We start from the raw sequence: 14647 nt of genomic DNA, 5'->3' as shown, positions 1-14647 counted from the left end.
TTTTGCCTAACTCATTCTACTCAATATTTTTTATTAATTTTGAATTTCATTAATCTAACTGTTGGATTGAGTAGTCTTATTAAGTTGATCAGGTTTGCGAATTTATATATAACTTTCACATTATTTGATGTATCGGCATTTGATTGAGATAGTTTAATAAACTTTGGTTTATGGTGAATTTAAATCACGGCAGTATCTATAAAAAATAAATCTGGGAAATAAAATTTTTTGGTATACACGTTTTTTTTTGGGTTTTCTTTTTTAGATGGTGTAATTTCATTTTACAATTAATTTTTTATTCTATAATTAGATAAGTCATACATGTGGACTACGATTTATATTAGCAATTTAAATGTCTCTCAACATAAAATATATCTCTCAACCCTCTCTATTACTTCCCTTCATTTTGATATGTACATCTGATCTTTTTTTTACTATTTATTCCTTTTAATTTTCTCTTGCATTAAATTTCCTTTTTTTAATAACCTTATATAGAAATCTAAATTGTTCATTGTAAAGTAAAAATATTTATTTATCATGAATTTTGAATTTCCAATTAGAAAAAGAAAAATAGTGCTTTGATTTGAGTGTATCATGTGTGATGAGAGCTTGTCCTAGAAAAGCGAAGAGATCCACAACATGTGGGTTTGTTATGTCGCTGTCTGATTCCTTAGTTGAACCACCAATGGTTGTTTCCTAAGATCCGCCAAATTGCGTTCCCTCTCCCACCTTCTCACTAAACACACAAAAATATGAACACATACGGAACAATCTCACAAGAGGCACCAGAGGCTTCATCAAATCCACACTCAGTTTTCGCTTCAAAGGCCAAAGAACGCATTCAAACGGGTCTAGGCACAACAAGACCATGGAAAGAAATGCTCCAACCTTCTCATCTCAAACTTCCATCTTCCTTCTACGGTTCAATCCAAAGAATCAACACAAATGCCAGACATTTTCGTGCCAACTACGTTATCATCATATTGTTTGTGCTTTTCCTTAGCTTACTAGAACACCCAGTTTCTTTGATCATACTAGTTGTTATGATGATTGCGTGGCTGTACTTGTATTTCCTAAGAGACACCCCTTTGATGGTTTTGAGGTTTGAGATCGATGAGAGGTTGGTGGTTATCTTTCTACTGTTGATAACCATTGGTTTGCTTGTACTAACGAGTGTAACCTACAATGTGATAGTAGGTATGTGTGTTGCCTTAGTGCTTGACTTGGTCCATGCTGTGATGAGGGAAACAGAGGATCTGTTTACCATGGATGAAGAGGTGGGGGTTGTAAAGAGTCTTAGAGATATTGTCAAAGTCCCTCTTAGACAACCTGTTTCCTCTTCTTTTACTTCGCCTTAGAACCATGTTCATTCTCCCTATACAGATGCATGCTATTGCCACAATTCATTTAGAATCATGAGGTTGTAAAGGGTCATTTATATTCCTTGTCACTTCCCTTCTTGATTCAAAATTATTCAATACATTGTTCATCCAAATTGTATTATCTTTTACTCATTTCACTAGATCAGAAGCTATCTTAATCCAATGTAATGCAGTTTATTGTGACATGTGCTGAGTTCAGAATATTATTTGCCTTTGTTGCGGGTAAAACAAGAGTTGTGAATATTGAACCAAGTCATTTCTGTATTTTCTGAAGTCAGTCAACACCACCATTGCACATAGTCTTGTAGTTGGATAAGCCATGATTCACAAACACTTATCTTCATCACAATTACTTCATTTATATTCTCTCTTTTTCCGACTCAATCTACGTCACAGATAAGGGAAAAGCTTTTGCACTCACTAAATTCTTTTTAATACATAGAGAAAAACGAAAAAGCATATGAATGATAAATTGTATAATGTAATAAGAACAGAAATAATAATGACTGTGAAGTGTTTGATAATAAGGGAGGTTTATATATTATAACTATTATTTTGTTTTTAACCATAATTCCAAAGTCTTCCACAATTTCTCACAACATTAATAATTACGACAAAATTGTAACCGAGACCACAATTTTAAATCAAATAATCAGTGAGTAGATAAACTCAACGTGTTCTACTCTGCTTTCCTCCTCCTGGTTTCTTGAATCAATGTTGGTCCAAAAACGTAACATCAACCATAGGCTCAGAGTTGAAGCTGAAACTTTGAATGGGTACTAAGAAAAAAACATGATAGCCTTTGTTTGCACAAAATTTTTGAAATTTTTTTCCAAAATCAATTTTTGTTTGTCCCAAATTCAATATAGGAATCTTGACTGAATTTGGGACAAAATGTGACAGATTTCACGTTAAACGGATGAGTATTCACCTAGTAAAAAAGTCAAACAGTTTCACAAACAAACCTTCCTTTCAACCTTGACAGTGATGAATAAAAAATTTATTACAAATCTTGTGGGTCGAAGTTGGGACTCAAATCTCAGCCAAAACTCAACACATAATGACGAATGTCTAGTAAAAATTTCAGACCAAAAGACCTAAGGAATAAAGCGTAGTAAGTCCCAGACCGAGGGTGAAATAAATCGGTTTTCCGAAATCACAACGTCATGCCTTTTCTTCCCTATATCTTCTATTTGTGATTTGTTTATAGACGTGCCTCCTTAGCTGGGTGCACACAACATATGAATGTACTTGTGTGATTATTTTCGGAATTATTCAATGCAAGACGGAGCCAGAAGAAAATTGCAGAAAGTAGGGCAAAATTTGAAATTTTTTCTTGGTGTTGCACATATTTTTTGAAAAAATCTCCCTAAATAATTTTTTGTCAAAATCCCACGTAAGAATCTCGACTAAATTTGGGACAAAACGCGACAGATTACACGTCAAACAAATGAGTATTCTCTTAGGAAAAAAGCCAAACAGTTTTACACACAATGGAACCTTCCTTTCAACCTTGGCAGTGATGAATAAAAAATTATTGCAAATCTTGTGGTTTTTAATTTGGGGCTCAAATCTCATCCAAAACTCAACACACACAATGACGAATGTATGGGAAAAATTGCAGACCAAAAGATCCAAGGAATAAGGCGTAGTAAGTTCAAGACCGAGGGTTAACAAAACTGGTTTTCCAAAATCAAAACGTCCTGGCTTTTCTCTTCTATATCTGTTTTTTGTTATTTGTTTATGGACGTGCCTCCTTAGCTGAGTGCAAACAACATATGAAAGTACTTGTGTGATTTTTTCGGAATTTTTCAACACAAGACGGAGGCAGAATAAAATTGCAGAAAGTAGGGCGAATTTCCAGAAATTTTCGTAGAGGATAGCCTTGGTTTTGCACAAATTTTCTGAAAAATTCTCCCGAAATAATTTTTTGTCAAAATCACAAGTAAGAATCTCGACTGAATTTGGGACAAAACGTGACATATTTCACGTCAAACAACTGACTATTAAACTAGGAAAAAAGCCAAACAGCTTCACACACAAACGAACCTTTGAACCCTGACCTTGATGAAAAAAAAATATTGCAAATCTTGTGGGCTGAATTTTGGTCTCAAATCTCAGCTAAAACTCAACACACACAATGACGAATGTCTCCGAAAAAATTCAGACCAAAAGACCCAAGGAATAAAGCGCAGTAAGTCAGATACCGAGGGTGAACAAAACCGGTTTTTCGAAATCACAACATCCTTGCTTTTCTTCCCAATATCTCCTGTTTGTGATTTTTTTTAAGGACGTGCCTCCTTAGCTGGGTGAAAATAACAAAAGAAAGTACTTTTGTGATTTTTTTCGGAATTTTCAAAGCAAGAGGGAAGCATAATAAAATTGCATAAAGTAGTGCGAAATATCATAAATTTTCGTAGAGGATAGCCTTGATTTTTGCGTAAATTTTTTGAAAAATTCTCCAGAAATACTTTTTTCCTGAAATAACACAAAAGAATCTGCACTGAATTTGGGAATAAACGCGACAAATTTCAGGTCAAACGGATGAGTATTAACCCACGAAAAAAATCAAACAGTTTCACACACAAACGAACCTTCCTTTCGGCCCTGGCACTAATGAATAAAAAATTTATTGCCAATCTTGTGGGACGAATCTAGGGCTCAAATCTCAGCCAAAACTCGACTGACGTAGTGACGAACGTCTGGTAAAAATTTCAGACCAAAATACCCAAGGAGTAAGGCGTAGTAAGTCCCAGACCGAGAGTGAACAAAACTTGCTTTCCGAGATCGAAACATCCTAACTTTTCTACCCCGTATTTCCTTTCTGTGATTTGTTTACGGACGTGCCTCCTTACCTGGGTGCAAACAACATATGAAGGTACTTGTGTGAATTTTTTCAGCGCAATACGGACCCGGAATAAAATTTCAGAAAGTAGGGCGAAATTTCACAAGTTTTGATAGAGGATATAGCCTTGGTTTTGCACAAAATTTCTGAAAAATTCTCCCGAAATAGTTTTTTCCTGAAATTCCACATAAGAATCTGCACTGAATTTGGGAATAAACACGACAAATTTCAGGTCAAACGGATGAGTATTCACCCACGAAAAAAATCAAACAGTTTCGCACACAACATATGAAGGTACTTGTGTGAATTTTTTCAGCGCAATACGGACCCGGAATAAAATTTCAGAAAGTAGGACGATAGCCTTGGTTTGCACAAAATTTCTGAAAAATCCTCCCGAAAAAGTTTTTCCCTGAAATTCCACGTAAGAATCTCCACTGAATTTGGGACAAAACGCGACAAATTTCAGGTCAAACGGATGAGTATTCACCCACGAAAAAAATCAAACAGTTTCACACACAAACGAACCTTCCTTTCGGTCCTGGCAGTGAGGAATAAAAAATTTATTGCCAATCTTGTGGGACGAATCTGGGGCTCAAATCTCATCCAAAACTCGGCTGACACAGTGACGAACGTCTAGTAAAAATTTCAGACCAAAATACCCAAGGAGTAAGGCGTAGTAAGTCCCAGACCGAGAGTGAACAAAACTGGTTTTCCGAGAACGAAACGTCCTGGCTTTTCTACCCCGTATCTTCTTTCTGTGATTTGTTTACGGACGTGCCTCCTCACCTGGGTGCAAACAACATATGAAGGTACTTGTGTGAATTTTTTCAGCGCAATACGGACCCAGAATAAAATTTCAGAAAGCAGGGCGAAATTTTACAAGTTTTGGTTGAGGATAACCTTGGTTTGAAAAAAATTTCTGAAAAATCCTCCCGAAATAGTTTTTCCCTGAAATTCCACGCAAAAATCTCCACTGAATTTGGGACAAAACGCGACAAATTTTAGGTCAAACGGATGAGTATTCACCCACGAAAAAAATCAAACAGTTTCGCACACAAACGAACCTTCCTTTCGGTCCTGGCAGTGATGAATAAAAAATTTATTGCCAATCTTGTAGGACGAATATGGGGCTCAAATCTCAGCCAAAACTCGGCTGACACAGTGACGAACGTCTGGTAAAAATTTCAGACCAAAATACCCAAGGAGTAAGGCGTAGTAAGTCCCAGACCGAGAGTGAACAAAACTTGCTTTCCGAGATCGAAACATCCTGGCTTTTCTACCCCGTATCTTCTTTCTGTGATTTGTTTATGGACGTGCCTCCTCACCTGCGTGGAAACAACATATGAAGCTACTTGTGTGAATTTTTTAAGCGCAATACGGACCCGGAATAAAATTTCAGAAAGTAGGGCGAATATTCACAAGTTTTGGTAGAGGATAGCCTTGGTTTGCACAAAATTTCTGAAAAATCCTCCCGAAATAGTTTTTTCCTGAAATTCCACGTTAGAATCTCCACTGAATTTGGGACAAAACGCGACAAATTTCAGGTCACACGGATGAGTATTCACCCACGAAAAAAATCAAACAGTTTCGCACACAAACGAACCTTCCTTTCGGCCCTGGCAGTGAGGAATAAAAAATTTATTGCCAATCTTGTGGGACGAATCTGGGGCTCAAATCTCATCCAAAACTCGGCTGACACAGTGACGAACGTCTGGTAAAAATTTCAGACCAAAATACCCAAGGAGTAAGGCATAGTAAGTCCCAGACCGAGAGTGAACAAAACTGGTTTTCCGAGAACGAAACGTCCTGGCTTTTCTACCCCGTATCTTCTTTCTGTGATTTGTTTACGGACGTGCCTCCTCACCTGGGTGCAAACAACATATGAAGGTACTTGTGTGAATTTTTTCAGCGCAATACGGACCCGGAATAAAATTTCAGAAAGTAGGACGATAGCCTTGGTTTGCACAAAATTTCTGAAAAATCCTCCCGACATAGTTTTTTTCCTTAAATTCCACGTAAGAATCTCCACTACATTTGGGACAAAACGCGACAAATTTCAGGTCAAACGGATGAGTATTCACCCACTTAAAATATCATACAGTTTCGCACACAAACAAACCTTCCTTTCGGCCCTGGCATTGATGAGTAAAAAATTTATTGTCAATCTTGTGGGACGAATCTGAGGCTCAAATCTTATCCAAAACTCGGCTGACACAGTGATGAACGTCTGGTAAAAATTTCAGACCAAAATACCCAAGGAGTAAGGCGTAGTATGTCCAGACCGAGAGTGAACAAAACTGGTTTTCCGAGAACGAAACGTCCTCGCTTTTGTACCCCGTATCTTCTTTCTGTGATTTATTTACGGGCGTGCCTCCTCACCTGAGTGCAAACAATATATGAAGGTACTTTTGTGAATTTTTTAAGCGCTATACGGACCCGGAATAAAATTTCAAAAAGTAGGGCGAAATTTCACAAGTTTTGGTAGAGGATAGCCTTGGTTTGCACAAAATTTCTGAAAAATCCTCCCGAAATAGTTTTTTCCTGAAATTCCACGTAAGAAGCTCCACTGAATTTGGGACAAAACACGACAAATTTCAGGTCAATCGGATGAGTATTCACCCACTTAAAATATCATACAGTTTCGCACACAAACAAACCTTCCTTTCGGCCCTGGCATTGATGAGTAAAAAATTTATTGCCAATCTTGTGGGACGAATCTGGGGCTTCAATCTCAACCAAAACTCGGCTGACACAGTGACGAACGTCTGGTAAAAATTTCAGACCAAAATACCCAAGGAGTAAGGCGTAGTAAGTCCCAGAACGAGAGTGAACAAAACTGGTTTTCCGAGAACGAAACGTCCTCGCTTTTCTACCCCGTATCTTCTTTCTGTGATTTTTTTACGGACGTGCCTCCTCACCTGGGTGCAAACAACATATGAAGGTACTTGTGTGAATTTTTTCAGCGCAATACGGACCCGTTATAAAATTTCAGAAACTAGGGCGAAATTTCACAAGTTTTGGTAGAGGATAGCCTTGGTATGCACAAAATTTCTGAAAAATCCTCCCGAAATAGTTTTTTCCTGAAATTCCAAGTAAGATTCTCCACTGAATTTGGGACAAAACTCGACAAATTTCAGGTCAATCGGATGAGTATTCACCCTCGAAAAAATTCAAACAGTTTCGCGCACAAACGAACCTTCCTTTCGGCCCTGCCATTGATGAATAAAAAATTTATTGCCAATCTTGTGGGACGAATCTTGGGCTCAAATCTCATCCAAAACTCGGCTGACACAGTGATGAACGTCTGCTAAAAATTTCAAACCAAAATACCCAAGGAGTAAGGCGTAGTAAGTCCCAGACCGAGAGTGAACAAAACTGGTTTTCCGAGAAAGAAACGTCATGGCTTTTCTACCCCGTATCTTCTTTCTGTGATTTCTTTACGGACGTGCCTCCTCACTTGGGTGCAAACAACATATGAAGGTACTTGTGTGAATTTTTTCAGCGCAATACGGACCCGTTATAAAATTTCAGAAAGTAGGACGAAATTTCACAAGTTTTGGTAGAGGATAGCCTTGGTATGCACAAAATTTCTGAAAAATCCTCCCGAAATAATTTTTTCCTGAAATTCCAGGTAAGAATCTCCACTAAATTTGGGACAAAACGCGACAAGTTTATGGTCAATCGGATGAGTATTCACCCTCGAAAAAAATCAAACAGTTTCGCACAAACGAACCTTCCTTTCGGCCCCGACAGTGATGAATAAAAAATTTATTGTCAATCTTGTGGGACGAAATTTCACAAGTTTTGGTAGAGGATAGTCTTGGTTTGCATAAAATTTCTGAAAAATCCTCCCGAAATTGTTTTTTCCTCAAATTCCACGTAAGAATCTCCACTGAATTTAGGACAAAACGCGACAAATTTCAGGTCAAACGGATGAGTATTCTCCCACGAAAATAGTCAAACAGTTTCGCACACAAACGAACCTTCCTTTCAGCCGTGGCAATGATTAATAAAAAATTTATTGCCAATCTGGTGGGACGAATCTGGGGCTCAAATCTCAGCCAAAACTCGGCTGACACAGTGACGAACATCTGGTAAAAAGTTCATACCAAAATACCCAAGGAGTAAGGCGTAGTAAGTCCCAAACCAAGAGTGAACAAAACTGGTTTTCCGAGAAAGAAACGTCCTGGCTTTTCTACCTCGTATCTTCTTTCTGTGATATGTTTAAGGACGTGCCTCCTCACCTTGGTGCAAACAACATATAGAGGTACTTGTGTGAATTTTTTCAGTGCAATACGGACCTGGAATAAAATTTCAGAAAGTAGGACGAAATTTCACAAGTTTTGCTAGAGGATAGCCTTTGTTTGCACAAAATTTCTGAAAAATCCTCCCGAAATAGTTTTTTCCTGAAATTCCACGTAAGAATCTCCACTGAATTTGAGACAAAACTCGACAACGTTCAGGTCAATCGGATGAGTATTCACCCTCGAAAAAATTCAAACAGTTTCGCACACAAACGAACCTTCCTTTCGGCCCTTCCATTGATGAATAAAAAATTTATTGCCAATCTTGTGGGACGAATCTTGGGCTCAAATCTCATCCAAAACTCGGCTGACACAGTGACGAACGTCTGGTAAAAATTTCAAACCAAAATACCCAAGGAGTAAGGCGTGGTAAGTCCCAGACCGAGAGTGAACAAAACTGGTTTTCCGAAAAGAAACGTCCTGGCTTTTCTACCCCGTATCATCTTTCTGTGATTTGTTTATGGGCGTTCCTCCTCACCTGGGTGAAAATAACATATGAAGGTACTTGTTTGAATTTTTTTCAGCCCAATACGGACCCAGAATAAAATTTCAGAAAGTAGGGCGAAATTTCACAAGTTTTGGTAGAGGATAGTCTTGGTTTTCATAAAATTTCTGAAAAATCCTCCCGAAATAGTTTTTTCCTGAAATTCCACGTAAGAATCTCCACTAAATTTAGGACAAAACGCGACAAATTTCAGGTCAAACGGATGAGTATTCTCCCACGAAAAAAATCAAACAGTTTCGCACACAAACGAACCTTCCTTTCGGCCCTGGCAGTGATGAATTAAAATTTATTGCCAATCTTGTGGGACGAATCTGGGGTTCAAATCTCAGCCAAAACTCGGCTGACACAGTGACGAACGTCTGGTAAAAATTTCAGACCAAAATACCCAAGGAGTAAGGCGTAGTAAATCCCAGACCCAGAGTGAACAAAACTGGTTTTCTGAGAGAACGAAACTTCCTGGCTCTTCTACCCCGTATCTTCTTTCTGTGATTTGTTTACGGCCGTGCCTCCTCACCTGGGTGCAAACAACATATGAAGGTACTTGTGTGAATTATTTTAGCGCAATACGGAGCCTGAATAAAATTTCAGAAAGTAGGACGAAATTTCACAAGTTTTGGTAGAGGATAGCCTTGGTTTGCACAAAATTTCTGAAAAATCCTCCCGAAATAGTTTTTCCCTGAAATTCCACGCAAGAATCTCCACTGAATTTGGGACAAAACGCGACAAATTTCAGGTCAAACGGATGAGTATTCACCCACGAAAGAACTCAAACAGTTTGGCACACAAATGAACTTTCCTTTCGGCCCTGGCTGTGATGAATAAAAAATTTATTGCCAATCTTGTGGGACGAATCTGGGGCTCAAATCTCAGCCGAAACTCGGTTGACACAGTGAAGAACGTCTGGTAAAAAGTTCAGACCAAAATACCCAAGGAGTAAGGCGTAGTAAGTCCCAGACCGAGAGTGAACAAAACTGGTTTTCCGAGACTGAAACGTCCTGGCTTTTCTACCCCGTATCTTCTTTCTGTGATTTGTTTACGGACGTGCCTCCTCACCTGGGTGCAAACAACATATGAAGGTACTTGTGTGAATTTTTTCAGCGCAATACGGACCCGTTATAAAATTTCAGAAACTAGGGCGAAATTTCACAAGTTTTGGTAGAGGATAGCCTTGGTATGCACAAAATTTCTGAAAAATCCTCCCGAAATAGTTTTTTCCTGAAATTCCAAGTAAGATTCTCCACTGAATTTGGGACAAAACTCGACAAATTTCAGGTCAATCGGATGAGTATTCACCCTCGAAAAAATTCAAACAGTTTCGCGCACAAACGAACCTTCCTTTCGGCCCTGCCATTGATGAATAAAAAATTTATTGCCAATCTTGTGGGACGAATCTTGGGCTCAAATCTCATCCAAAACTCGGCTGACACAGTGATGAACGTCTGCTAAAAATTTCAAACCAAAATACCCAAGGAGTAAGGCGTAGTAAGTCCCAGACCGAGAGTGAACAAAACTGGTTTTCCGAGAAAGAAACGTCATGGCTTTTCTACCCCGTATCTTCTTTCTGTGATTTCTTTACGGACGTGCCTCCTCACTTGGGTGCAAACAACATATGAAGGTACTTGTGTGAATTTTTTCAGCGCAATACGGACCCGTTATAAAATTTCAGAAAGTAGGACGAAATTTCACAAGTTTTGGTAGAGGATAGCCTTGGTATGCACAAAATTTCTGAAAAATCCTCCCGAAATAATTTTTTCCTGAAATTCCAGGTAAGAATCTCCACTAAATTTGGGACAAAACGCGACAAGTTTATGGTCAATCGGATGAGTATTCACCCTCGAAAAAAATCAAACAGTTTCGCACAAACGAACCTTCCTTTCGGCCCCGACAGTGATGAATAAAAAATTTATTGTCAATCTTGTGGGACGAAATTTCACAAGTTTTGGTAGAGGATAGTCTTGGTTTGCATAAAATTTCTGAAAAATCCTCCCGAAATTGTTTTTTCCTCAAATTCCACGTAAGAATCTCCACTGAATTTAGGACAAAACGCGACAAATTTCAGGTCAAACGGATGAGTATTCTCCCACGAAAATAGTCAAACAGTTTCGCACACAAACGAACCTTCCTTTCAGCCGTGGCAATGATTAATAAAAAATTTATTGCCAATCTGGTGGGACGAATCTGGGGCTCAAATCTCAGCCAAAACTCGGCTGACACAGTGACGAACATCTGGTAAAAAGTTCATACCAAAATACCCAAGGAGTAAGGCGTAGTAAGTCCCAAACCAAGAGTGAACAAAACTGGTTTTCCGAGAAAGAAACGTCCTGGCTTTTCTACCTCGTATCTTCTTTCTGTGATATGTTTAAGGACGTGCCTCCTCACCTTGGTGCAAACAACATATAGAGGTACTTGTGTGAATTTTTTCAGTGCAATACGGACCTGGAATAAAATTTCAGAAAGTAGGACGAAATTTCACAAGTTTTGCTAGAGGATAGCCTTTGTTTGCACAAAATTTCTGAAAAATCCTCCCGAAATAGTTTTTTCCTGAAATTCCACGTAAGAATCTCCACTGAATTTGAGACAAAACTCGACAACGTTCAGGTCAATCGGATGAGTATTCACCCTCGAAAAAATTCAAACAGTTTCGCACACAAACGAACCTTCCTTTCGGCCCTTCCATTGATGAATAAAAAATTTATTGCCAATCTTGTGGGACGAATCTTGGGCTCAAATCTCATCCAAAACTCGGCTGACACAGTGACGAACGTCTGGTAAAAATTTCAAACCAAAATACCCAAGGAGTAAGGCGTAGTAAGTCTCAGACCGAGAGTGAACAAAACTGGTTTTCCGAGAACGAAACGTCCTCGCTTTTCTACCCCGTATCTTCTTTCTGTGATTTGTTTACGGACGTGCCTCCTCACCTGGGTGCAAACAACATATGAAGGTACTTGTGTGAATTTTTTCAGCGCAATACGGACCCGGAATAAAATTTCAGAAAGTAGGGCGAAATATCACATGTTTTGGTAGAGGAATAGCCTTGGTTTGCACAAAATTTCTGAAAAATCCTCCCGAAATAGTTTTTTCCTAAAATTCCACGTAAGAATCTCCACTGAATTTGGGACAAAACGCGACAAATTTCAGGTCAAACGGATGAGTATTCACCCACGAAAAAAAATCAAACAGTTTCACACACAAACGAACCTTCCTTTCGGCCCTGGCAGTGATGAATAAAAAATTTATTGCCAATCTTGTGAGACGAATCTGGGGCTCAAATCTCAACCAAAACTCGGCTGACACAGTGGCGAACGTCTGGTAAAAATTTCATACCAAAATACCCAAGGAGTAAGGCGTAGTAAGGCCCAGACCGAGAGTGAACAAAACTGGTTTTCCAAGAACGAAACGTCCTGGCTTTTCTACCCCGTATCTTCTTTCTGTGATTTGTTTACGGACGTGCCTCCTCACCTGGGTTCAAACAACATATGAAGGTGCTTGTGTGAATTTTTTCAGCGCAATACGGACCCGGAATAAAATCTTAGAAAGTAGGGCGAATTTTCACAACTTTTGGTAGAGGATAGCCTTGGTTTGCGCAAATGTTTGGTAAAAATTTCATATCAAAATACCCAAGGAGTAATGTGTAGTAGGTTCCAGACCGAATGTGAACAAAACTGATTTTTCAAAAACTAAACGTCTTGGTTTTTCTTCTCTAAATCTCTTTTTTGTGATTTGTTTTTTAATGTGTCTCCTTACCTAGGTGCAAAAAACATATGAAAGTACTTGTTTGAATTTTTTTGAATTTTTCAACCCAATACGGACGTAGAATAAAATTGTAGAAAGTATGGCAAAATTTCACAAGTTTTTGTTGAGGATAACCTTGATTTGCACAAAAATTTTGAAAAATTCTCCCAATAGAGTTTTTTTTTTAAATTTCACATAAGAATCTCCACAGAATTTGGGGCAATACACGACAAATTTCAGGTCAAACGGATGAGTATTCATCTAGAAAAAAAATCGAAAAGTTTTTCACACAAACGAACCTTCTTTTCAGCCCCGACAGTGAGAAATAAAAAATTTATTGTGAATCTTGTGAGACGAATTTGGAAATCAAATCTTAGCTAAAACTCAATACATACAATGACGAATGTCTGATAAAAATTTCATACCAAAAGTTCTAAAAAATAGGTATCCACCACACAAGATAGATGAAGTGAAAAGTTAGTTGTACAATTTGCAAGGATAAAAATATCCTTATTTTTGAACGGTGAAAAAGAAAATACTCAATTTGATAGGTTATGTTATAATAATAAAAAAAATTCATAATATAAAAAGAATTATGTCATAATAATAAAAAGTTAATAAAATAAATTTATAAAATAATAATAGTAATTTATAGTAATAATAAAAAAAATAATAATAATTATGATCATAGTAATAATAATCAAAATAAAATTATGAATAATGATAATTAATAATAATAATTTAATTTAATTTTCATTTATTTCATAAAATATTTTTATTCATTTTTAGATATATTGACACTCTTATATAATTAGTAATTTTTTTGTCAATCGAATTCATGAATAGTATCAGAATACTACTTTAATAAAATACAAATTGTATTTAATATTTGTTAGGTGTTGAACTTTTATACCAATTTTTTTTATTTTCGTTAAATTTTACGAAACTTATGATTAAAAAATTTATAATTATTCTTATTAAAATTTTGTTTAATTTTATTAAAATTCATTTTCAACATTTTTTTAATGTTTATTTTGTTAAGTTTTACAAAATTTACTGTTAAATCTTTTACAATTATTCAAAAAAGAATTAAATTCTAACATTTTTTTTTATATATCCACGATATACGATATGAGATCATTTGTATTTCTTTTTCTGAATTCACTAATCATAGCACGAATAGTGTTTTCATTATATCATAAGAAATGAAGTTGATATTTTCAGCACAATATTCTTAGGCTTGTTGAAGTTTTATGTATAAATAACTAATCTTATTTTAAATTAATTTTAGTTTTAAGTATAAATAATTAATCTTATTTTATTTTTTTATAAAAAGTTTCATTTTAAGTATCACTATAGCAACCTATGCAACTTGAACTAATCTTATTCAAAACTTTTCAAAATATAAATTTTAAATTTATATTTATATTTACATGATAAAAAATATTTATTTCTTCAATGTATGCATTTACTTCTCAATATATACTTTAATGTACACAAAATATCTTTCTTTATTTCATTTCCTCATTACACAACTGTTAAAAATCCACTTCTTTTATAATTTCTAAATATTTTTTCTGTTACGCTCCATTCTTTTAGTCTCACTAACTGGTGATAATTTTAATTTTAAACCTCTTAAATAGTATTTTAAATTTTAAAAAACTACGCCAATATAAATAAATTATTCATATTAACATATGAAATAATAAAATTTTAACAATTAAACTTTACCTCAATAAAAAAAAATAGAGATACACTATTACTAACCCTAAAGTTTCAGGTAATTCTTTATAGATCAAATTATCACCAACCTTCATTCTAATTATTTTTCTGTTTCTAAAATTAACGCAAAACCCTTCTTATTTCATCAATATAGTGA

The 14647-nt window shown here is 36.4% G+C and overlaps 1 protein-coding gene across 1 annotated transcript; it reads left to right on the top strand.

Moving 5' to 3' along the window:
• Positions 1-11: 11 nt before the first annotated feature.
• On the top strand, positions 12-1565 carry LOC137838190 (PRA1 family protein F2-like). Its single transcript, XM_068647442.1, has one exon. It carries the CDS (start codon positions 753-755, stop codon positions 1356-1358), a length of 606 nt encoding a protein of 201 aa, XP_068503543.1. The 5' UTR covers positions 12-752; the 3' UTR covers positions 1359-1565.
• The last annotated feature ends 13082 nt before the right edge of the window (positions 1566-14647 follow it).

This window comes from Phaseolus vulgaris, chromosome 4 (assembly GCF_000499845.2).
Source record: "Phaseolus vulgaris cultivar G19833 chromosome 4, P. vulgaris v2.0, whole genome shotgun sequence".
Taxonomy (NCBI): domain Eukaryota; kingdom Viridiplantae; phylum Streptophyta; class Magnoliopsida; order Fabales; family Fabaceae; genus Phaseolus; species Phaseolus vulgaris.
The sequence above is the reverse complement of the archived record's forward strand: the minus strand, read 5'-3'. Positions and strand labels throughout refer to the sequence as shown.